Here is a 25,788-nt window from a genome sequence, read left to right as displayed (position 1 = left end):
TGGATAGGATAGTCAAGAACCGGGAAAAATGGATCAGACTGGAATGGGAAAGAGGGGAAAAAAATGGGAAAAGGTAAATAATGGTCCACTGTATGTATAATATGTTTAGACCAAGAACTGATAAAATAATGTTATAGAGGAGATATTGCAAAAATTGCAGAAAAATTCTGGGGACATGCATATATTAATAGTGATGATGCTTAACATAAAGGTGGTGAAATCATAGTATATATGAGACGTGTAGCTGTAAAAATTTCAGAAACCGGCATGAAAAGAACGTGGAATAAAGTGGGGGGTGGAGATGAGATCACATATGTTGAGAAGTGAATACAGCGGGTACATTATTCATATGACTAAATAGTGCATATCACATTGAAGTCATAAAAGAAATGTGTATGGGGTATTCAGGACGTGTTGCTCGTATAATAGATGGATCAAAAGGTGATAAAAATAAAAATATAACTAAAGTGAAAATAGAAAGAAAATAAAAAAGTAAAAAATATAAAGATAAAAATAAACATAAATTGAAAAAACAAACATAGAAATAAATGTAAATAGAAATAAAAATATAAAAAATAAAATGATGATGATAATAAAGATAAGTCTATCCTCTTGTACTTGTGTTGAGTGTACAGAAAGTGTGTTGGCGTCCAACCTATTGTGTGTCATAAAAGGGGGGAGGGGTATAGAAATTGTTCACCAATGTCTCTGTCGTCAGAGGGGCCCAGATCCTGAGCCCCTCTGACGACAGAGACAATGGTGAACGATTTCTATACCCCCCTTTATGACACACAATAGGTTGGATACCAACACACTTTCTGTACACTCAATACGAGTACAAGAGGATAGACTTATCTTTATTATCATTATATTTCTATTTATGTCTATTTTTATTTTATTTACATTTTTTACTTTATTTTTTATTTTAACTTTATATTTTTATTTAGATTTTTTATTTGATCACATTTTGATCCATTTATTCACGAATAAAACGTCCTGAATACCCCGTACACCTTTCTTTTACGACTTCAATGTTATATGCACTATTTAATCATATTAATAATGTACCCACTGTATTCACTTCTCAACATATGTGATCTCATCCCCCCCCCACTTTATTACACGTTCTTTTCATGCCCGTTTCCGAAATTTTTACAACTACACATCTCATCTATACCATGATTTCACCACCTTAATGTTAAGCATCATCACTATTAATATCTGTATGTCCCCAGAATTTTTCTGCAATTTTTGCAATGATATATCTCCTCTAACATTATTTTATCAGTTCTTAGTCTAAACACATGATACATACAGCGGAACATTATTTACCTTTTCCCATCTTTTTACCCTTTCCCATTCCAGTCTGATCCATTTTCCCGGTTCTTGACTATCCTATCCAGTGTTTTCTCCCTTCCTTCCATTTTTTTCCCCCTTTTTTCCTGCTTGATCATTGGGCAGTATATAAGAGAGAGAACCCCCATTATTGTAAGCTATTGAGGAAAGGAGGAGCCTCCTGAAACGCGTCTACCCAGACCCAATCCCCTCTAATTGGTTTTACATTGTGGCAAACACTTCTAGAGACTCTGCCGTGATCATACTTCTCAGCGCAGACGAGGACAGCTCACACTCTGCCGTGATCATACTTCTCAGCACAGACAAGGACAGCTCACACTCTGCCGTGATCATACTTCTCAGCACAGACTAGGACAGCTCACACTCTGCCGTGATCATACTTCTCAGCACAGACAAGGACAGCTCACACTCTGCCGTGATCATACTTCTCAGCACAGACGAGGACAGCTCACACTCTGCCGTGATCATACTTCTCAGCACAGACTAGGACAGCTCACACTCTGCCGTGATCATACTTCTCAGCACAGACAAGGACAGCTCACACTCTGCCGTGATCATACTTCTCAGCACAGACAAGGACAGCTCACACATCATCTAACTCACCAGATACGCGCCTTTTAACACACGTGGTTGGCCGCGGGAGGTCCCAGGACGCCGCACATCTCCAAGCGCTCGCAGCTAGAGACGGCTTGCCTTATTGACGGGTCACCTCAGGCAGCTAGAGCACTGGAGTCGGCATAACAGCCCGGACAGAAGATGGCCACCGGGTGAGCGGGGATACAGTCCCCTAACATTTCCTCTCGCATATTATACGGAATTGACTATAAACATTTTCTATTTCCGGCAGCATCTGCATATGACTTTTTTCCCACAGGAGGATTGCACTACTGTCCATACACCAATGCATACTTACCTTGCAGGAATATAACTTGTAGCTATACTGTAGCGAATTTTCTCTTATAGGAACTCAAGCTTCCAATACATAAAATATACCTATAAGAATGTATAAGAAGACATACGTCCATCAAGTTCAACCAGGGAATTGAAGGGTAGGGGTGTGGCGCGATATTGGGGAAGGGATGGGATTTTATATTTCTTCATAAGCATTTCTTCATAGCGAATTTTCCCTTATAAGAACTCAAGCTTCCAATACATAAAATATACAGCACATAGCGCTGTTGAACCGGTGTAAAACTGCACTGCACATATCAAATACTGTTTATATACTCCTGTATATAGGATCTATAGTTTTGGGACAATACCCAGAGAGACTTTATATCCTGTTTCACAAGCCACCTTACTGCTTGCCGCAATCCATATTTATATTATACAGGGATTTTTATATATTTTTTTCTTTCTTTCTTTTTTAACACTGTGCCACCACCGATAGAGGAACTGCAAAGGCCCTGCGGCATCTCTGTTTACACATTATTTGACTTGTAATATTTTCCAATAAATAACCTTTTAGCCCTATGGGCCATCTCCTCTTTCTCTCCCTCCTCCTCCTTTTCTTTCCATCCCCCCCCACCCGGCTTCATATCTCTTCCTATTCAATCTTGGCCCATAGAATGATTTCCAGCTTCTCTGGGTTAATTCCTGACAGCACATCACATATCCCGTGGAGACTCCCCTTCTCCAGTCTTGTCTGGGGCTTCATAGTTGCAGGGTTGATCAACCACAGCTAGAGAAATCAGTCTTCTTCCTCCTCTGACAGCTAAATGTAGTCCTTTCTTTAACCCCCTGCAGAGTCTTCTCAGCTCTACTGCCATGTTACAGCATAAGTTCTAATCCTTTCCTAAAAGTTGGGCAAAAAGCAACTTCTATTGGCTGCTCTGCAGTGAAGAGAGAATCCCTATGTTGGGATATGGCTATGAGGACATTGACTGAGCATGTGTCCTCCAGTGCACAGAAGACATGCACGTTACTATACACTTTGAACACTAGGTGGCACTACACTATATAGTTAAATGTCATAGCTTATTAGTGCTTTTTTTTTTTTTTTTTTTTTTTTTTTTTAGCAGCATCAGACTTGAAAAAAAATTGTTAACCTTTACAAGGAATTGCATATTCACAAATAAAAAAAATTACCATTATGCAGGAAAGTTAAGACATGCAGCGGCCTTGTTTGTACTGGGCATATGGACACAAGCCCTGGATTATCTCCCCAGTTGTAATTTACCACTTCCAATACTACTGAATGATAAAGCAGAGCTTTTAGCTCCCTCCTCCACCATGCATTCTTTGGCCTTTTTCTAGGTATCTTAGTAGGCAGCTATTATGGATCATTGCATTTCTGGCATTAGGCCCAATCCTCTGATAAAGTAATCATACCTAGTCCAAAGCGGTAACCATCTGAAAATCTGGTGCTGGTATTCCAGAATACACAAGCACTGTCTACATGCTGAAGGAAATATTCTGCTGTTGCTTCTGTAAAGTAAAAATATAAAGATCATAAATTCTTGAATCAGAGAATATATATATATACATACACACATATATTATATAGATATATATATACACATACATACACACACAATGTATATGTATCAGGTCAGAAGTCTCACCATTCTCAGTAACAATCACATCTGTGTGAGAGCTGCCATATTTGTGGATATGCTCAATCGCATCCTGAACGCCGTCCACCACTTCAATACAACACTCCAGATCTCCATATTCCGTGCGCAGGGATTTTACTTCGGAGGGGCTAAAGGTCAAGTAGGAGGCAAACTTTGGGCCAGCGTGGATTTTCACCTGCATGTAATAACATTAGTTTTTAGTTGCAATGCCCTATAAAACTGTGCTGTTCCTCTATATTAGCCACAAATTATCTAAAAGTAAAGTTGTTAAAATCAGATGTAAACCATATACATAATATTTAAATATATAATATATTTATATATCTCTCTATATATCTTTTGTATATGATCCTTTATGGTCTGCATTATAGGACCGTTATGGTCATGTGGTAAAGAGTTCTAGGTACAGACATTTATGTAACCTAACGTAAATGAATTACATAAATGTCCGTTCCTGGATGGAATAGAATATTTACCATGTTTGAGTCATTCATACATACGTGTCGTATGATAGATCTACAGTCAATTCAGGATGTCAAAGCAGATAGAAGCCATAGATCACCTGTTCCACTCTCAGCATGTCAATGATTTGGTCAAACAGCGGTGTCCTCAGTACATCCCGGTGGATGAGCAGAGTCTCCATAGCATTGCAGGCAGCGGGGTATTCACACTTTGAATCTCGAACTAAGGAGCATAATCATAAAACAGCATCAGAACCAGACACTGCCAAAAATAAATACATTTTCAGTAACTTTCTTTCCCCAGGAGTGATCAATCACCCTCAATCAGTGTTTCCTAAACAGTGTGCCTCCAGCTGTTGCAAAATTACAATGACCAGCATGCCAAAGGCTGTCCGGGCATGCTGGGAGTTGTAGTTTTGCAACAGCTGGAGGCACACTGTCTAGAAAAAACTGCCCTAAATAGCTATATAGCTTTACCATGAAGTTGGTAGAAAATGCTTGTTTGGCTATAGCTATACCTTCTACCACTGCACGCAAGCAGGATGCTTGGCTCAGTTGGACATACATTTTTTTTCTACAATAGGTCGTGTAGATAAAAAATTTAGTCTGTTAACCTTTTAAGGATGTCGGGCGTATGCATACGTCCTGCACCCTGAGTCCTTAAGGACGTGGGGCGTATGCATACGCCCGTGGGAAATCCGGTCCCCGCCGCTAGCCAGTTGAGGACCGGACCGAAATGCCTGCTGAAATCATTCCAGCCAAAGGCTGTCTGGGCATGCTGGGAGTTGCAGTTTTGCAACATCTGGAGGGTCACAGTTTGGAGACCACTGTTACAGTGGCGCCCAAACGGTAGCCCTCCAGATGTTGCCAAACTACAACTCTCAGCATGCCTAGACTGCCCAGGCATGCTGGGAGTTGTAGTTCTGTAACATCTGTCCCTTCAGATTTTGCAATTTTCATGAAATTTTTGAAAATTGCTGCTCTACTTTGAAGCCCTCTAATTTTTTCAAAAAGTAAAAATATGTCCATTTTATGATGCTAACATAAAGTGGACATATTGTATTTGTGAATAAAAAAAAAATTATTTGGAATATACATTTTCCTTAGAAGTAGAGAGCTTCAAAGTTAGAAAAATGCTAAATTTTCATGAAATTTTTGAATTTTTTCACCAAAAAAGGATGCAAGTAACGCCGAAAATTTTGCACCAAAATAAAGTAGAATATGTCACGAAAAAACTATCTCAGATTCAGAATATTTGGTAAAAGCGTTTGAGTTATTAATTTGTAAAGCGACAGTGGTCAGAATTGCGAAAAAGGGCTCAGTCCTTAAGGTGAAAAAGGTCTGCGTCCTTAAGGGGTTAAAGGGGTAGTCCAAGTAAAAACACAGGATAGGGAATAAAATGTCAGATCATAGGGGACCTGATTGCTGGATCCCCCCCCTCCCATCTCAAGAAAGAGGGAAACAAAGTCTTATTTTAAAATAGAGCAGCACAGGGATAAGTGTTGGGAGTCCCCCATAAAAATTTAATTGTAAGACATGTAGCTCAAGCATGTCAAAAGTGGATATTGCTCCTGGTTCATATGCTGCGATCGCAAGCTACAGCCAGATGAAGTGTGCAGCAGTGTGCTTCACTCCCCGGTTGGCTGACAGATCTGACCTTTTCACTCCATAGACTCATGCAAAGAGAAGGTCGGATTGATCACGCTGCAACGCGCTTCGCCCAGCTGTAACTCACAATAACCGCAGATCTCATCTAAACTTTTGACATGTCCGGGCAACATGCCAAAAAGGAGATTTTTTTTTTTGTACTCACCGTAAAATCTCTTTCTCATAGCCTTCATCGGGGGACATAGAGACCATGGGTATATGCTCTTGCCACTAGGAGGCGCTGACAATAAGAAAAAAAAGCCGGCTCCCCCTGGCAGGATATACCCGCCCACTGGAAGTGAGGTAATCGGTTTTGTCACAAAGCAGTAGGAGAAGCCAACAAAGAGATATGTCCGAACGACCATAGAAAGGAATCCCGGAGAAACACCCAAGAACCAGAAAAGGCTATCCCGACAAGAATGAAGAAATGGATTGGTGCTGTGTCCCCCAATGAAGGCTACGAGAAAGATATTTTACAGTGAGTACAAAAAATAAATAAATCTCTCGGTCGCTCTTCATTGGGAGACACAGAGAACATGGGACGTACCAAAGCAGTCCCTGGAGTGGGAACAACCACACCAGAGGAAGGGAGTCAGTCCGGAGACTGAACCCCAGCCAGCCATGAGACTCACGGACGAGACCCTAGGCTAAAAGGCAACCGAGGCCTGGAAGTGAGCGTCCGGCAGTTCCCACTGTCCATTGAGATGGACCAGGATGCCAAGGAAGGGTCCGTCCTTAGAAGAGGCTCTAAACCAACAGGCCACAGAGAGAGAGATAAGAAGGGGTGATGTGGAGACCCGATGGGCCAAACCAACCTGGAAGGAGGTAGGAAACCAACTCCAAGAAGCACAGAACCAGACAGAGGGAGAGTCCGGTTAGGGACAAAAAAAGGAAAAGGGAATGACAAGAGAACCCCATACAGAGGACCAATCGGACCAGAGAACCTGGTGAGAAAACGCCAGGGAGAGCTGAAGGCGAGCCAGTCAAGGGGAAGACCAGAAATTTCTGGAAAAGAGAGACAGGTAGCGTCTTCGGAGAGGCATGGTGCAGAACATCCGAAACAATAAGCTGTAGGTGCCAAAAACCACTGTCGCAGGGGCACAGCGTGAGCATCCGGGGAGAAAAGCAAACTCGGAGAGGACGACAAACAGGCCGAACAGCAGGAAGAAACCCCAGCCATACTGCAGCCGAAAATCGCTCAACTGGGACAGCCCGGTAGGCAGGCTTGCCGTCCAACCCCAGAGTATATGGACCCTGAAGGAGGAAACTGAAAGTAAGGAGAAACCCGGAAACCCGGAACGACAACATGGAATTGGAGATTCTCGAGTCACCGGGAGGTGCCCCACCTGTAGGGGGAGCAAATCCAACAACCGTGAAATGCTTCGGGAGACATACTGCTATGTCAGGACAAGAAGAAGAGCGGTACAGAAAGACCGCCCCACAAAGGGATTGCAGAGAAGCCTGGGCAGGGGCACTACACTTGCCCAAGACCGCAATCATCACGAAGGCCCCAAGTACCAACTTAGAAAATAAGGTACACCCAGCACTCTAGGAGAGAGCCCAAAACAAGGATTCATTGGTCAAGGACAAAGTGGTCGGAGCGGACCAGAGCACCCCCAGCAACGTCCCATCAAAACGGGAATGTAGGGACGCAAAGGGGAAACCCAGCTGGGACTCCCAGGCTCTGGGCACAAGGAGGTTACTCCAAAAAGATCAAAGTGGCAGTGTAAGGCCACCGACACAGGGAAGGATGAGCACACCCTTCCCGGGTATTGCGCCAAGGAAGGAAGGAAAAGAGCAATGGCAGACTGTCTGTCGCTGAACTGTACACGACTGCATAAACCCCTCCTACAGAGGAAAATGCCCAGCTGCATGAGCAGCAGAAGACAACCAAGAAACAGGAGAAGAGCCAGGCTGCAATAGTGAGCAGTAAGCACTCAAGCAGAGCTGGTGGAAAGCACCTCTGATCGCTCCCAGCAAAGAAACAAAGACCCAGCCAGGCACCCCACCCATGTAGGGGGAAGTGTGAGATGGCTCCATCTTGGCAGAAGAAAGTGATCAGTGAAATATTCCCCCTAGTGGAGGGGAAAACAAAGGGAGGTGGAGCTGAAACTGATCGTGCCAAGCTTCCTGATCTCTGTACCCCCTGTGGAAGGGAATTTCCCAAGAGCGCCATGTACTGTAGGAGCAAGGAAATGCCACCCTACGGTAACGGATCAAAGTACTGGGTGGATGTAGCCCCCAGGAACCCTGCGAAAATACACCGAGGTACAGGGGAGCCATGCTGTGTCCCCAGAGGGATCTGAATCCTGGACACTGGAGCTGGGAAGACACAAAGACATGACTAAGAATGCAAGTAAAAAGCACACGCAGAAACCTACAGCATTGGGAAGAAACACCCCATTGGGGCAAGAAATTGGACCCAGTGAAAAAAAGGGGGGGCAGATGGTGCGGCCACTGGAGCCATCCTGGCCGAAGGCAACAGAGCAGGCACCTGAGCCACCCCATGCAGGAACCCAGGAAGATACCTGGAGGCATGGGGGGGGGGGCTGCAGAAAAGACCTTCGCCTCATCAGGCACCATGCCAGAAGAGAGGTTCTCAACCACCGCAGACCTGTGGAAACAATTACACAGGAAGGCCTGAGGTAACACTCCACCGAAAAGGAGGGCAGGAAGGCTCTACATGAGCAGGAGGGTGACCAGAGCATATGTAGGGACTCAGACATGGGTACCTCATGATAGTAGAGGGGTACCAAGACTGCCACCACGAAGGGAACCACAGACATCCAAATGTCCAGAAGCATGGAAACCAGTCTCAGCACCCAATGGCGTGCCACATCCATGCCCTGAGAAGACTAACGTTACGCTGTTAGAAGTGGAACAGAGTGCTGCTGCGAGGTCCATAGAACCTGCACACACCCCATCTCTTAATGGCGCTACACACCAGAACTGCACTTGCAGACTAAAGAGATGAAGGACAAATGAAGTGCAGGAAATATGCAGAGACAGTCTGACTTACCGGTAGAAAAGTTCAATGAACCCACTGTCACTTTTTAGGAACTTCACGTTGAAAGTGAGTCACCAGACATCTGCCACTGGAGCGGCAGGAATGGGGAAGGTGTCTTGGTGGATGACAAAACCATGCAGACAGTCTGGCTAATTGGCATAGGTACCATGGACACACCGATCCAGTCTTCAGAACCACACACTGAAAGTGGCTTATCAGCCCCCATGTGTGATAGCAGCAGGCCTGTGGAGAGGGACCTGGGAAAGTGGGGAACCCTGCAAACCACTACGTGGTGCATTGTGAAAGGCCCATGGAGCAACATGGGGTCACTCACTCAGAACTAAACCTCGGCAGTGGATTACCTGAACTTCCGCCAAAGTGTGGGTAGTGTATGGTAGGTGACCCCGAAGTAGTAGTAAACCACGTAAACCACCACCTGGCTGACTGGTATAGGGTTCCTGAACAGTCACTTCTGCAAACCCTCCCACTGAAAGTGGAGTAGTGGAGTGCGGTCGATCTGATGGGCAACCCCCAAACAGAAGAAAGTGTGACTGACTGACGTCAGTCCTGTGTACCTGCAGGGGACCCTCTTCCAGATTTCTCCCACCAGCAGTGAGGTACGGGAAACTCCAGCCATGCACACGGCAGCCCAGGGATGGGAGACCGACTGCGTCGTAAACCGCGCAGACAACAGTCTGGCTGAACAAGTACACCTCCAGGCACTGGCGAAAAAGGAATAACAGTCATATAGCCGATCACTGTGCCCCCTTTGTCCCAGGTGGGGAGGACAGGGGAGGTCTAGGAGCCATGGATAGAATCCCCGCCACCCTGGGAGATCGGGGAGAGCCATGGATTGTATCCCCATCACCCTCTATAGGGTCCATAGGACACATCAGGGCACTTCTTTGGACACCGCTCACTGGTAGTGGGGTACCGGAAATCCAGCCGCAGAGACATTAGGCATGTGAGAAATGGCAGGAAGCGGAGGAACCACGTAGACCACTGTCTGGCTTACTGGTATGGGTCCATAGTATGCAACAGGTCACTCCGTCAGACACCTCACACTGTCAGAACCGCATGTAAACCACGGATGCGGCAGCTATGAGATCGGTGACCTGTTGAGGAGGGAACCATCGTGCATGCACACACCAAGTCAAGCCTCGATAGGTAGAGACTAGGAACGGCCTTGGGCACAATAGACATGGCATGGTACTCAGCGGAAGGGGAAACCAGGCACGGAATGTAAACTTGGAATCTACAGGGACCGCGTAACGACTCTCCACCACGGTTCGCATATGCTCCTTCAGAGTGAGAACTCTGCAGAATTAGGTATGCCAGAGGCATAGGACAAAAAACATTGTGCCGATAACGCTATCTGGACGGACCACATATAAAGTCCCAGAAAAGGACCCAGCAGATATTATTCTGATAAAAAGAGATATTACAGGCACAAAAACTGTAATAGGTATGAGCTGCCACAAGAGGGAGCCACAAAAAACACAATACCTTTAACAGCCACTGGAGGGCGCCAGTCAAAGAAACCAGGGGAAGAATTTATTTTATTTTATTTTCCTTTAAACCTGGCACCCCGCAAAATCCCGGCATTAACCCCGAGCCCAAGCCTGGACGCACTACGGGGGAAAGCAGAGGGGCGGAGCTAAACTCCGTCAGAGAGGCGCAAATTTGCGCCAATCCTTGGCCGTCAGGATGAAAGAAGAGAGGAACTGCGGGTGTCCTGTGAAACATCCTGGGAAAAGGGCTCACCCTCCAGGAAAGTGATGCTCATCGCTGCTGGAGCAGAGGGGAAAGGGGGGGGGGGGGGTCGCAGCTGTGGAAAGCATCCGCAGGCTGCGACAAATACACCACCGGCACTCTCTGTGAAGGTGCCTAAGCAGTTAATCGTGCACTCCAACAACTCGCTGCACTAAGCCAGCAGCTGTGTACAGCCTGTGGTGCATGTGAGCGCAGGGACCATGAACTAAACAGGAGCGGTGCTTACCGCTCTGAGACCAGGGGGGGGTGACAGTGGTGCCTGGCTAGACAGGCTTCTGCTGAGCTGGAGGGGAAGATGGCCCTGAACCAGGGAGTCAGAGAAGGGAGACAGCCTCTGACATCCCTGGTAGCAATACAACTTCTGCAGCACACCAAGCCTGGAGTGCTTGCTGTGGGAGGAGGGGCGGAGCTAAGCTCCGTTCATGAAAGGAGCAGAAAGGCGCTGAGCTTTATACTCTGACCGAGGGGGGAGAGAGTCTTCCCTCAGCTAGTCTCCAGATTCCCGTGCCGAGAATGGGGGCGGAGCTACCTGCCGCCGTTATGGGTTCCGCTGGCCAGTAAGTGCCGGAGGAGATCAGACCAGCTAAAGTAAATAAAATCAGCGGCTGCAGAAAGTACAGGGAGCTGCTGCAAAAAGTACAGGGAGATGCTGTAACTGAGTCCCCTGGCGGGCGGAGGGGGGATGGGATGATATACTTACCTGCGGCCTTCATATACTCTCCCAGGCGTATTCAACTAGCTTATGGCCAAGCTGCATCATACCAGGCTAAGATAGCGGGGTGAGCAGGGGCAGTGGGGGACCCGGACCCAGGGTACAACCTCCAGGCGCTGGCCGTTGGAGAGAAGGGGCTAACAGTACATACTCCATGTCTGTGCCCCTTTATCGCTTATGGGGGAACAGGTAGCGCCATGCTCCTGAACCCCCACCTGAAAATGAGAAATAAAAAGGGAGGAAAAAAAAACTAAAAACAGCCCTTACTAGAAAATAATTAAAAAAAAATAAATAAAAAAAAAGAAAGATACTAGCTAAAACTGATTACCTCACTTCCAGTGGGCGGGTATATCCTGCCAGGGAGAAGACGACTTTTTTCCTAGTGTAAGCGCCTCCTAGTGGCAATAGCATATACCCATAGTCTCTGTCTCCCCCAATGAAGAGCGACCGAGAATTATTTATTTATTTTTTTTTTTTTTTTAAAAGGGTACTCCAGTGGAATTTTTTTTTTTTTTATATCAACTGGTGCCTGGAAGTTATACAAATTTGTAAATTACTTCTATTTAAAAATCCTAATCCTCCACAGGAAGTTCTTTTCTTTTTAAATTTCTTTTCTGTCTGACCACAGTGTTCTCTGCTGACACCTCCTGTCCATGTCAGGAACTGTCCAGAGCAGGAAAAAAAATGCCCAAAGCAAACCTTTCCTGCTCTGGACAGTTCCTGACATGGACAGGAGGTGTCAGCAGAGAACACAGTGGTCAGACAGAAAATAAATTAAAAAAGAAAATAACTTTCTCTGTAGTATACAGCAGCTGATAAGTACTGGAAGGATTAATATTTTTAAATCTGTAACTTTCTGGCACCAGTTGATTTAAAAAAAAAAAATAAATAAATAAAAAATGTTTTCCACTGGAGTACCCCTTTAAGTCACACTAAACGCTTTACCTGGCTCTTAAAGCCCACTGTAAGTCACCAACTCCTTTACTTACCAATCCTTGTGACTTTCTCCACACTGGCCTCACTATCCACATAGACGTGGCATATGCCCTCACTGTGGCCCATGACAGGTATTCCTTTAGCCGCTTTCTGGATATCCCTGACCAGCTGAGAGGAGCCCCGCGGGATGATCAAATCTATCAGCTTGTTCAAGCGGCACAGATCCTCCACCTCTTCCCTAGTGTTCACCTGCCATACAAAGGTGATGCAATATACAGAACTGCACATTAATAATCACTTTATCATGCCAATAAACTGATTTGTATGACACAAATACATTCACACACACATTAATCTCTGACCCAATAGTGGAAATGCCCAATTAGCACTGCTTTACTGAAAACTGGAATTAAAAAAACTGGGATTCTTTTTTTCCTAATAGATTTTTGTTTAACCCTAGACATCTTATCCCCTAACCAAAGGATAGGGGATTAGATGTCTGACCCCCACGATCTCCCTTGAGTCTTGCCGGAGACTTGTGACATCACTGCCATGCCAGGCCCATAACATCACGGCCACGCCTCCTCAATGCAAGTCTATTGGAGGGGACGTGACGGCTGTCACGCCTGCTCCCATAGACTTGCATTGAGGGTGTGTGGCCATGAAGTTACGAGCGGGGCGTGGCTGTGACGTCACGAGCCTCCGCTCCGCATCACCAGTTATCCGGCACGGAGCCAAGTTTGCTCCGTGCACCAGATGTCTGGGGTGCCATTGTCGAAATCCTTTGGATAGGGATAAGATGTCTAAGGGCGGAGTACCACTTTAAACAATAAAGTGCATGTAATGCAATAGAGCAGTGATCTGAAACATGCAGCTCAGCAGTTAGCTCAGAACTTAAATTCCCTTCATGCCCTCACATCCAAAGGCAGTCAGGGCATGAAGGGAATTGTAGTTCTTCACCAGCTGCAGAGCAACAGGTTTCAAATCACTTTGGTTGCATTTGTTGTAGGTTACATATAAGCTGCCTGGGTCTCCTATAGTTCCAGCAGGGTCATTACCACTCTGGTCACTGGGGGAAAAGGTCACTAAGTAAAGCCAAATTGCAGCCATAGTAAAAAGGGTAAATAATTATAACCCATAACAAGCCCTTACACATAGTCCACGCTCCCCACCCCACCCATTCACCTGTGCCCTCTTGTCCCAGCTCCTGTTCTTACACATATTCCAATATGAAGAAGGGCGTAAACCCGAAATGCATCATTGGTGATTTCAATAAAGGGTTATTAATGATTTCTACCATAGTCTTCATGAATCTGTTAGAAACACAGAACCTATAAAGGGATTTTTCACTATTTCTAATATATAAAGTCATGATGTGCAAGGCAACATCCAGGTGTAACATTGGGGTGCAAAAATTTGTTTTCTCTGTGCTTATATGGAGAAGAGTGGAATCGGCTGTGAAGAGGAATTTTTCTTTCTATGCCGAAAATGCAGATAAATGCATTTTTTGGCTGAAACATTTCGTCCACCAATATATTGGTGCATCCGTTCTCCCCTGTAGAAGCCTATCAATCAGTACCCCAAGGGGCCAGGAAAGACAGGGAGTGCGGTTCCCTCATATCTACACCAGACTCCTTATTATGATGCCGTTTTATTCTTTTAGCGCAATTTTTTGTGTGTGTTTTGGCCACTAGGAGGATGAACCTTTTGTAACAAGTTGCTCATACATAGCAGAGTATATTTAGCTTACAGATTGGCCTTCATTTAACATACTAGTGTATATATATATATTATATACACACACACACACAAAAGTACATACCAGCTGGATGGCATCCTTAACTCCATGAATAGCCAGTGCCTCTTGGGTAAGCCGGTACAGGGTCTGGTTGCTGTTAGCAGCCTCTTTTCCTCCTTTCAACAACAAACCGTTGCCACTGGCTATAGCCAATGCAGAAACCTGATCATAAAGAACCAAAAATCAAGAAGAGAAAAACACAAAAATGAAAATTTCCTGTGTTCTTAAGGACAAAATGAGGACCTGTGGCCAACCCAAAAAACGTGATATATCATTATACCTTTTTTTTTTTTTTTTTTTTTTTTTTTTAAACAGTTTCTTGATACACCCTTCTGTTCCCGAGATATGTGGGTTTATAATTTGTCTGACAATTCAGGAAATCAGTCAGATGGGCGTAAACTTAATTTTAATAATAGGAGTGGCAGGTGAGGTGATAGGCGAGATTGTACAGCCATAGGGGACAATTAATAGCAATCTTTTGATTACTAATACTCTTCAGTGCTATATATAGGCATTGCTAGGATCAGCGATATCAGCGATCTACTTCTATGGTCTGCCAGGAGTCAGACCATAGAGGAAGATCGCCAGAGCTGGCCAGGAGTGCTGGGGTGTTCTGATGAGTCCCCAGGAGCCCTGCAGATACTTCAGATGCCGTGATCAGTATTGATCATGGCATATAAGGGGTTAAAGGCGGACATCTGCAGGATCGCAAATGTCTGGCATTATCCATGCAATCCCAGGTGCTAACAGGAGCTGACTTGTGCAGATCACAGTGTCAGGAGATGTGGTAATCGCAGAACCCTGTAACAAATATGTACATGACTGTGTACTAAGTACATGTAAGTTGTGTGTCCTCCAAGGGTTAAAGGGGTATTCCGGGCAAAAATATTTTATCCCCTAGCCAAAGCATAGGGGATAAGGTGTCTGATCGCAGGGGGCCCGCTGCCGAGACCCCCTGCAATCTCCCTGCAGCACCCGCATTCTATGCGGGTGCCGAATCTTTAGTTTCGGAAACCTCCAGGTTTTCGGGACTGGGGACGTGACGTCATGCTACGCCCCCTCCATTCATGTCTATGGGAGGGGGCGTAACGACCGTCACGCCCCCTCCCATAGACATGAATGGAGGGGGCGTGGCGTGACGTCAAGTCCCCAGGAGGTTTCCGAAACTGGAGATTCAGCACCCGCATAGAATGCGGGTGCTGCAGGGACATCGCAGGGGGTCTCAGCAGCGGCCTCCCTGCGATCAGACACCTTATCCCCTATCCTTTGGCTAGGGGATAAAATATTTTTGCTCAGAATACCCCTTCAAAACCCTTTTTTTTTAATTTTTTTTAATACATATATATCAACTGGCTCCGGAAAGTTAAACAGATTTGTAAATTACTTCTATAAAAAAATCTTAATCCTTCCAATAGTTATTAGCTTCTGAAGTTTTCTGTCTAACTGCTCAATGATTATGTCACGTCCCAGGAGCTGTGCATGATGGGAGAATATCCCCATAGGAACTGCACAGCTCCCGGGACTTGACATCATCATTGAGCAGTTAGACAGAAAACAAAAACTCTACTTCAGAAGCTAATAACTATTGGAAGGATTAAGATTTTTTAATAGAAGAAATTTACAAATCTATAAAAGGAGTTGGAGAGGCTCTTGTCTAACTACCCACCAAATAAACCAGGGCTACCTAATTAGACACCTATACCCAAGGTGTCATGAAGTAGTTTGTCTATAGAAATAAATATATTAGGGCTCAGGGTTTAGGACAAATGGACAGATAGTAATTACATTTATTTATTAATATATAGTATGACAATATAATATAGAATATGGGTTATTAACAAAAACTTATATGGTTGCTATTGGTTACAACTATACTGGAATCTGTTACAATTTTTGGAGAGAGGAGAGAATTGATTATTGTGGATGAACTAGGACTCTCCTACCCAGATATCTCTCCCTGTACAGTGTATTCCTATTAGAGGTTTTATATGAACTTTTATATGGTGGTCTTATTAATATTTTTTAATACATTAATCCATATTGTGGAATACTTATATTTTAGGTATTATCAGCTGGTGCTGCGCCTTCACAAGGGCCCTGTGAGACGCAGATGCCACTATTTTATATTATATTTTCTTATATCTTATTCTATATTTTATTGTCATACTATATATTAATAAATAAATGTAATTACTATCTGTCCATTTGTCCTAAACCCTGAGCCCTAATATATTTATTTCTATAGATAATGTACAAATCTGTTTAACTTTCCGGAGCCAGTTGATATATAAAAAAAAAAGTTTTGGCCTGGAATACCCCTTTAAGGTTTCAGGAAGTACACTGAAGAGTATGGGGAAACTTATGCATTATTAAGCATCATCATGTTAAATGGTTGGTAATACCTGAGGAAGGCAGTCTGGCCGAGACTCAAAAATAACAAGCAGGACTCCTATTGGAACAGTAACTTGTTCCAGTTCCAATTCCTTGGCGATTCGTGTTTTACGTATGACACGTCCCACGCTGTCCTGGGAGGAGGCTGCTATCTGTCTAAGTCCTATGGCTAAGCTGTTCAGTTTTGCTGTTGAAAGGCTTAATCTCTTCAATAGCGGAGGTGCAAGTCTTCCTATAATAAATATTTTAAAAAATATATTAAATAAATGTTGCAGCGTACACTGTTGAATTTTCAGTTTGGAGTGCCTTTAATATCTTCGTATAAGACCAGAAGTGGCAAAACATCTGCGCATAGACTGTGTCTAATAATACAGTACAGTCCTATTACAGTAAAATCTCCATTAGTGGACACCTCCCAATAGCGCAGTTTTTTTTTTTTATTCCCCGGCATAGTCCCTTAAGACAATGTATTTGCACCCTCCAAATAGGGGACACTTTCAATAGTGGTCACGGACACACCAGTGCCAAGCAACACACTCTCAATAGTGGACAACCAGGGGGACCACCACATAATTTACTCCCCCACCCAATCCTCCCCATGCAACTTAATTCCCTGTGCCAATCATCCCCCCCTTTATTATCCCCTGTGCTACATCGTTTCCCCTTGACTCCACCTGTGCCATTTCATTCTACCTTAATGATCCTCTGTGCAGATTTATTATCCCCTCTTTACCTCCCCTGTGCCCTTTCTTTCCCCCTTTAGGGTATATGTTAACACTACAGAATTCCCCACGAAATTCCGCAGTGTGAACTTAACACTCTGGACTAAGTAGAGTATTCGGTCATTTAGAAAGATTTTTGAGCCTTCTTTCCATAAGTGTCCACTATTGGAGGATTCTACTGTATCTAAAACAAGGAGATTTTTTTGTACTCACCGTAAAATCTCTCGTAGCTTTCATTGGGGGACACAGATACTGATGGGTATATGCTCTTGCCACCAGGAGGTGCTGACACTAAGAAAAAAAAAAGTCAGCTCCTCCCTGGCAGGATATACCCGCCCACTGGAAGTGAGGTAATCAGTTTATTCACAAAGCAGTAGGAGAAGCCAACAAAGATATATGTCCAGAGGACCCTAGAAAGGAATCCCGGATAAAAACCCAAGAACTGGAAAGGGGAGCAACAAGAGAACCCCATCCAGCCGATTGAAGAGAACATGGCGAGTAAACACCAGGGAGATGAACATATGCCAGGAAGAAGGCGAGCACGTGGAAAGTGGAGACCAGAAGCCTCTGGAAAAAAAAGGAAGAGACAAAACCATCCCGAGAGACATGATGCATCTAACCAATGACCCAGACTGACAAGCTTCAGGTTCCAGATGACCGTCTCAGGGTTACACCGGGGGAACCTGAGAGGAAGAGCGGACCCAGAGTATGACACAGAGATGGAACAGCGGTAAAAAGCGCAGAGAGGGAACTACGTCCACGCATAGGGCCAAATTGGCCAGACTAGCAAAATCCGGCTGACCTGAACCCCCTCCGTCCCGGTAGTACATGGACCCCAAAGGAGGAGAAGGAAAGTAGACCGGCTGGACAAGGACCTGAATGTCCTGAGAAGAGCATCCCAGAATACCGGAGTGACCGGACATGGGAACTGGGAGGTTTCCAGGAAGCCCCACACTTGTAAAGTGTGAGCATTCCCATTCTCAGCGGAAAGCTCCAGGAGACATACTGGCATGACGAGATCCCCTGAGCAATCCTGACTCCAGAATAGAGGCAACCAACAGAAGTGTGGAAATAAGACCACATGAAGGCCCCATGTACGCCCCACTGAAAAGGGGCAAGGTGGGTGCGATACATACAGAGTGTCCACTGCATATGTAGGGACCCAGAGACTGTTACCTCACGATGGCAGTGGAGAACCATGACAGCAGCCACGCAAAACAGCAGACATAGAGCAGGTGGCCGGCAGTAGTTAATTAGACGGAGCACTTACCGGTGTGCCAGAACGATGCTGGAAGCAGCCCAATGTTACGCCCTCTGTGAAAGGGGAAAAGTGATCGCAGCTCCAGCCATGGGATCGGCAGGAATGTGGTAGGTGACCCGGTGGAGTGAGAAACCATGCAGACCACTGTCTGACTGCTATAGGGTCCCGTGAACACACAATTCCACTCCTGTGGGCACCTCACACTTTAGGTGGGGCACTGGACTGCGGCAGATATACCATGGATGGTGTATCGATGTAGGAAACCATGCAGACCAATGGTCAGCTAATAGGGTCCCGTGCATGCCGGGACACCCCTCTAGACACCTCAGATGAGAAGTGAGGTACAGAAAACTCCAGCCATGTACGCAGCAGTCTCGTGATGGGAGAACAGCAGCTGAGGAACCATGCAGACCACTGTCTGGCTTACTGGCATACGGTCTATTGTATATGCTGGAGACCACACAGACCAATGATTGGCTTACTGGTATAGGGTCCATAGAATATGCTGGAGACCACTGGTTGGCACACGCAGGGTCACTCCTTCAGAAACCTTGCACAATTAGTGGGGTATCGGAAATCCAGCCACGGATGTGGCAGGCATGTGAACGTGATTGGTGGTGGTGGGGGGGGGGGGGGGGAACCATGCAGACCCATGGTCTGGCTTATTGGTATAGGGGCCATTGCACCCACAAACCCCGCCCAACCATGGGGTACTGGAACTCTAGCAGCAGGTGCGGCGTACATGCAAGTATACTTACCCAAAAACTGCAGATACTCACCCTGAAGTCTTTAGCCAGCTTATGGCCACACTGCATCATGCCAAGCTGCCATAGCGAGGCAAGCAGAGGCAGTGGGAGACCCGGACCAAGGGGACAACCTCCAGTTTGCTGGCGATAAGGGGTTGACGGCCCATACTCTTATTCACCGGGCCCCTTTGTCGCATATGGGAGACAAGGTAGCACCATGCTCCTGTCGCCCAACCTAGAAAAATAACAAAAGGGAAAAGACCTAACTAGACATACTAAACTAGAAAATAATAAAATAATAGACTAGGCCTGGGAGAGCTCCCAGACATGTGTCTGGCCTCCTACTGACACTAGCTAAAACTGATTACCTCACTTCCAGTGGGTGTGTATATCCTGCCAGGAAGGAGCTGACTTCTTTTCCTAGTGTCAGCGCCTCCTGGTGGCATGAGCATATACCCATCAGTATCGGTATCCCCCAATGAAGAGTGACCGAAAAAAGAGCTGATTTAATGTCGGAGCCTAGACATAGCCCATGGACAAGACTGGTGCTGCTGTTTTCTAGCACAGACCTTTCATCTCATTTCAGACAATCTGCTATTTTCTTATTTGCATACCATAAAAGTAGTAGAGGGAATGCACACATCCTTGAAAGACACAACAATGTCTTCTTTTAATCTTGTGTGTTAACTATGTCCAACTGTGTCTTTAGGAATCTTCAATAAAGTTTATCTAAAGTTTTCAAGGAATTGCGGGATCCCTCTACTTTTATTAACCCCTTAAGGACCAATACAAATAAACCTGTACGCCCCTGAAAGACCAGGCCTGTTTTTTCAAATCCGGGATGTCTGTCTTTATTAGAGAATAACTCTGGTAACGTTTTGCCAATCACGATAATTCTGACATAGTTTTTTTGTCACAAGGTGTCCTTCATGTACATAGTAAAAGTAAGCCGATATCATTTGTAGTTTTTTTTTTTACAATGCAAAAAATCATGAAATTTTTACAAAAAATTAAGATTTTTTGCTATTTTAACACTAATAGGTTGCATATATTTATACTTACTGACCAAATAGTTTATGAAACTTATACTTTCAGATGTCTACTTTATTTTGACGTCATTTTTTTGTTTTTAATTAACATTTTAAATTCGTTAGAAGCCTAACAATTTAACTTGAAATTTTGAAAATTTGAAAAGTACATCTTTTTTTGTGTGCTATGCAAGGTTTGCAGAAATTAAAAGGTAGTAGAACATAGGAACACCCCCCCCAAATGACCCCATTTTAAAAACTAGACCCCTCAAGGTATTCGCTAGGGGGTACAGTGAGTATTTTAACACCATAGTTTTTTGGCAGGAATTATTACAAAGTCAGTGTTAAAAATCCGAAATTTGCAATTTTTCACAAATGCATCATTTGGGGGGCATATTTTTTGTACATCACTTCTGATATTGAAAGAAATGCACCCTATATTTTATTTAGCTGCTTGTCCCATGTTCGGAAATACCCCCACTTTGGCCATATATGGTTCCTTGGCCGCGTGGTAGGACTCAGAAGGAGAGGAGCGCCATTTGGCTTTCAGGGCAGAACAGTACCCCCACAAGTGACCCCATTTATATACTGCACCCCTACTAGTTATTGGCTGCACCAGGGACCACTCTGATTGGTCCTTGGTCGGCTGACAGTATAACGCGTCTGTCTGTGACAGTTAAGGCTCCTGATGGATATATCCGCCATGTTGTGGGAATAAGCACCCGCTCATGGCGAATATATCCATCACTGCTGCGGCTGGGTAGCTCAGTGTGTCCGCTCATGACTGCTGGCGGGAAATCCGCAACTATGAGTGGACACACAAAGCTACCCAGGCGCAGCAGGGAGCTCATTACCGTGACTGCTACATAATGTGTAGGATCACGTGGCGGACATCCGCAGCATATTACATGCTGGGGATGTCCGCCAATGCGATCCTACACATTATGCATTTTTTTTAAATTAGATTCATTTAATAAATGTATTTTTAATATATATATATTTTTTTTTTATTTTATTTTTTTTTACACTTATTACATTTTTATTTATTTTTACACTTTTATTTTATTTATTTATTTTTCCATTTTTTAATGCTTTGGAATACTTAGTATTCCAAAGCATTGCAGTTATATGCTGCCTGCCAGTTTTCACTAGCAGGCAGCATATTAGGACGTGCCTCTGGCACGTCCTTTCAGGCAATACCCAGGGCAGACCTGGGGGTCTTTGTAGGACCCCCGGCTGCCCACGTATGCAGCAGCACCCCGCGATCGCGCTGCGGGGTGCTGCAGAGGAGACAGAGGGAGCCCCCTCCCTCTGTCAGAACTCCTTACAGCGCGCGGTCACTTCTGACCGCGGCTGTAAGGGTTAAACTGCCGGGAGTGAAGTGAACTTCACTCCCGGCAGTGCGGCAGGTCCCGGCCAGCCGCGGCCACACACAGCACCCCGCGATCGCGATGCGGGGTGCTGCAGGAGTGACAGAGGGAGCCCCCTCCCTCTGTCATAACACTTACTGCCCACGGTCACTTCCGACCGCGGCTGTAAGGGTTAAAACTGCCGGGACCGAAGTTTACTTCGGTCCTGGCAGTGCAGCAGGGTCCCGGCTGTGTGATACGGACGAGTATAGACGTCCAGGTTGGCGGGCGTTCCCGCACCTGGACGTCTATACTCGTCCATTATTCTTGTGGGTGCTGCCCAGTGCACCCACGAGAATAATGGACGAGTATAGACGTCCAGGTGCTGGAACGCCCGCCAACCTGGACGTCTATACTCGTCCGTGGTCGTTATCGGGTTAAACACCCCCTGCAGCGCGCCTAGCCAGCGGCACCTCCCGACACTGCAGAGACTAAACTGAATGTTTTACTTAATTGTATACCCTTTGTATAATTTTTTTTGAGCTCACCATTTCCCATGACTAACAATGATTTAAAGCCATCAGATCACTTGTAAATGGGATCTATTGTAATAAATCACCTTTGTCCTCTGCTTCTTCCATATCCTTCCGGTTTGCAGCAAGGATCTCGTCTCTGTGATCCGTCAGTAAATCAGCCAGCTGGTAAATTACTTCTGCTCTCTGTTGTGGGAAATGACAAAAAAGGTTTGCCTTAGTCTTATAACAACCCCTATGAAGTTTAGTTGGCTGCATGTACAGGAGGTATAACCTGGAGCAGACCGATTCCACCCTGATACACGTGGAAGGTTTATGAGAACTCTCTACACACATCTAAACTTTAGTCTTAAAAAAAAAAAAATTCACCCTGTACACCAGTGGTCTCCAACCTGCGGACCTCCAGATGTTGCAAAACTACAACTCCTAGCATGCCCGGACAGCCGATGGCTGTCCGGGCATGCTGGGAGTTGTAGTTTTGCAACATCTGGAAGTCCGCAGGTTGAAGACCACTGCTGTACACAATAACAATTTCCATTATATAATACCTCCATTGGCTATAGTATTTCTAAATGACAAAAGAAAAGGAGAATCAAAAATCCTTCCATCACCTGCTCTGGCTTCAGTGTTGCCAGGTTCCTTCCTCCTGCCCGGGCCATTTCAGCCTGTTGCTCCACAGTGGGCCCTGGAAAAGATCAGGCAAGATACAATCATTAATGATAGAACAGAGACAGGGTTCTTAATATTGATAAACTGTCCTTAGGAGAAGCCATCACACCCCTATGATCAGCTGATTGAAGGGGTCACGAAGCATAAATGAGCACTGCGACTTTTTAAAGCGGTACTCCGAGGGTAAAAAAAATGTTTTCTAATCAACTAGCGCCAAAAAGTGATACAGATTTGTAAATTACTTCTATTTAAACACCTCAATCCTCAATCCAGTACTTATCAGCTGCTGTATGCTCCAGAATAAGTTGTGCAGTTCTTTCCAGTCTGACCACAGAGCTTTCTGCCTAACAGAGTAGGAGAGGTTTGTTATGGGAATTTGCTTCTACACTGGACAGTTCCTGACACAGACCGAGGCCATCAATAAGTCCTGGAAAACCCATTTAAGGGTAAGGTGACACGTAACGGATCTGCAGTGTATTTTACGCTGCGGATCAGCCGGTGACCCGATCCATAGTGTGCCTCCAGTTGTTGCCGCTGCTCCGAGCAGCTACACAGGGGCCTGCGAGTCGCCATGTGCATGCGCAGTGTACTCACCGGCGGATCCGCAGCATAAATTATGCTGCAGATCAGTTACGTGTGACCCTACTCTAAAGGTGACTGATATTTTGAAACTCACCAGCGGGTTTTACTTCGGAAAAGAATGTGCCAACTTTTTTTCCTTCAACAATATCTGTAATTACATGGCCAGATATTTTTGGATGAGTTCCATTGGCAATCACAACAGAGGTGCCCCCCTGAAGGGCCCACAGTGCAGCCTTCACCTAGAATATAACAAAATAAAATTAGCCATTTTATTAAAAAATAGACTGACAAGACATTCTTGAAAGGAAGAATGACAAATAAATAAAAACAGGACTAGTGAAGACATACCTTGGCCTCCATTCCTCCCATACCGACTCGCGATTTGGTCCCAAACGTCACCGACTGTTGGTCTCCCGGATAGAAAATGTCGATAAGTTTGGCATCATCTGACCCAGGAGGGCTGTCAAAAAGTCCTGCAAGCAAAGAGAAAAAGAACCCCATAAATTCCAATGAAAAGTGTTCAATTTACAACTTGAAATGCAAAATTATGCCTTCGACCCACATATGGTTTACTTTTTTAAATACTTAGTGAAAAGTTTTACCGTCAACTGAAAATCCACAACAAAGTTTTTTTTTTTTTTTTTTTTTTTTTTTTTTAATAAAAATGGGTTCTTCTCATTTGTCTAGTTGTTAAAATATTATTCAGCAACATTATAGCTCTATCTTTTCTCTCTTTTTAAGGTCCATACAGAATATACACTGTTCTATTCTGTATGGACCTGATGAGGAGAGAATTAGTCTCTTGAAACGCGTTGTCCCATAATAAAGACTCCCTTTTATTTTATTTTTTTGTCTTACGTATCTTGTTGAACTAATCCAGTGTGAACCTACATAAGCCCATTTTATTAATAGATCCCCCAGAATCCAACTTCTTCTAAATCAGGACAGTCCTCCCTGACTGGTCTGGGTCGCAGGGAGCCGCTGGAGTAACCATCCACTATTTTATGCACTATTAGGTGTTGAGCCCTGAGCCCACCATAAGGTAAGCAGCACATCTGCATTCTTTGTGTGTTATCTTAAGGGTAACGGCACCAGGTAGCTCCCAGGATTGTTTGCCTTTGTTTTCACATACTCTGCAGCAGTTCTAAAACTCATTTATTATTGACTCATAGTCCTAGAAAGTTTTACAATTCTTTGGCCTTAGATAGGAGAACATTAAGGCAAGTTTAAAGAGGTCATGTCCAGTTATCAATGCAGAATGCTGGCACAATATACGGCAATATAATGCTATCACCTTCCACATCAGACAGGACGATGATTAAATCCGCCTTCATTTCGACAGCTAGTCGCGCTGCCAGGCTGTCGTTGTCCTTGATACTGATCACCTGTGGAATAGACTGAGGTCAGCAAAGAAACCTACACCGAGCAAGAACAGACTGGGTATACAGAGGATGCAGGGCAAACAAAGCAAGGGAAGCAAGAAGCATGGAAGACTGAGCCTGCCATACTGGAAGTGGGGTTTGAGTTAGATGCAAGCCAAAGCTAGCAACAAGATAGCAACCTAAGAAACACTACACTAAACTAAATGTAAATGAAAGTTAGAAGAGATCCTCACAAATTTTTTTGGGCAATAATGTATGTAGCCATACATTTCTATGGGTGTTTTATCAGCAACCATGGCCATCCCTTTGGAGGAGTGGTATCCAGCTGTTGCAAAACTACAATTCCCAGCATTCTGGGAGTTGTAGTTTTATAACAGCTGGAGTTACACAATTTGGAGACCAGAAGCATGAATTCTAAAAGGTGAAGGGTAGATGTTAGTTTGCAGATTAGATGTACATGCATTACTTAAAGATCTTCCTAGTGCCACAATAGCAGGCTATTGTCTTCCCACCAATGAAGAAAATTCCCAAATAGGACCTTGCGCCTAAAAGGGTTCTATACCTTATAAAAGTTATAAGTTAAAAATAATAACTTTGATGGGATATAAATAGGATATGCCACCATTGTGCAATCACAATTACTAAATTTTACTAAACACAAAGCTACCCTGTTCTGGTAAAACTTAACATGGCCTGCAGTCAGACTACATTCACTATTTGTCATATCCCAATATCAATATGACTGATTTTGACAATAGAATGTTTAGGAGACCTTCCATAAAAAGCAAAAAATATTCTAATATTTCAGATAGCCGTCGTCTCACAGCTCATTGGGCTCATAGGGGATAAGATGTCTGAA

At 44.7% G+C, this 25,788-nt stretch overlaps 1 protein-coding gene across 3 annotated transcripts in view; it reads right to left on the bottom strand.

Moving 5' to 3' along the window:
- ALDH18A1 (aldehyde dehydrogenase 18 family member A1) overlaps positions 1-25,788 on the bottom strand; it is a 46,043-nt gene that overhangs the window by 3,054 nt on the left and 17,201 nt on the right. For all 3 annotated transcript variants that reach the window (XM_056532772.1, XM_056532773.1, XM_056532771.1), the window contains 11 exons: positions 24,842-24,932; positions 23,896-24,020; positions 23,642-23,786; positions 22,908-22,981; positions 22,383-22,482; positions 16,669-16,889; positions 14,291-14,428; positions 12,522-12,717; positions 4,495-4,616; positions 3,921-4,107; positions 3,688-3,783 (listed from right to left, as the gene is read on the bottom strand). In XM_056532772.1, coding sequence (XP_056388747.1) covers positions 3,688-3,783; positions 3,921-4,107; positions 4,495-4,616; positions 12,522-12,717; positions 14,291-14,428; positions 16,669-16,889; positions 22,383-22,482; positions 22,908-22,981; positions 23,642-23,786; positions 23,896-24,020; positions 24,842-24,932 — 1,495 coding nt within the window. The remainder of the gene's footprint in view (positions 1-3,687; positions 3,784-3,920; positions 4,108-4,494; positions 4,617-12,521; positions 12,718-14,290; positions 14,429-16,668; positions 16,890-22,382; positions 22,483-22,907; positions 22,982-23,641; positions 23,787-23,895; positions 24,021-24,841; positions 24,933-25,788) is intronic.

This window comes from Hyla sarda, chromosome 7 (genome assembly GCF_029499605.1).
Source record: "Hyla sarda isolate aHylSar1 chromosome 7, aHylSar1.hap1, whole genome shotgun sequence".
Lineage (NCBI taxonomy): Eukaryota > Metazoa > Chordata > Amphibia > Anura > Hylidae > Hyla > Hyla sarda.
The sequence above is the reverse complement of the archived record's forward strand: the minus strand, read 5'-3'. Positions and strand labels throughout refer to the sequence as shown.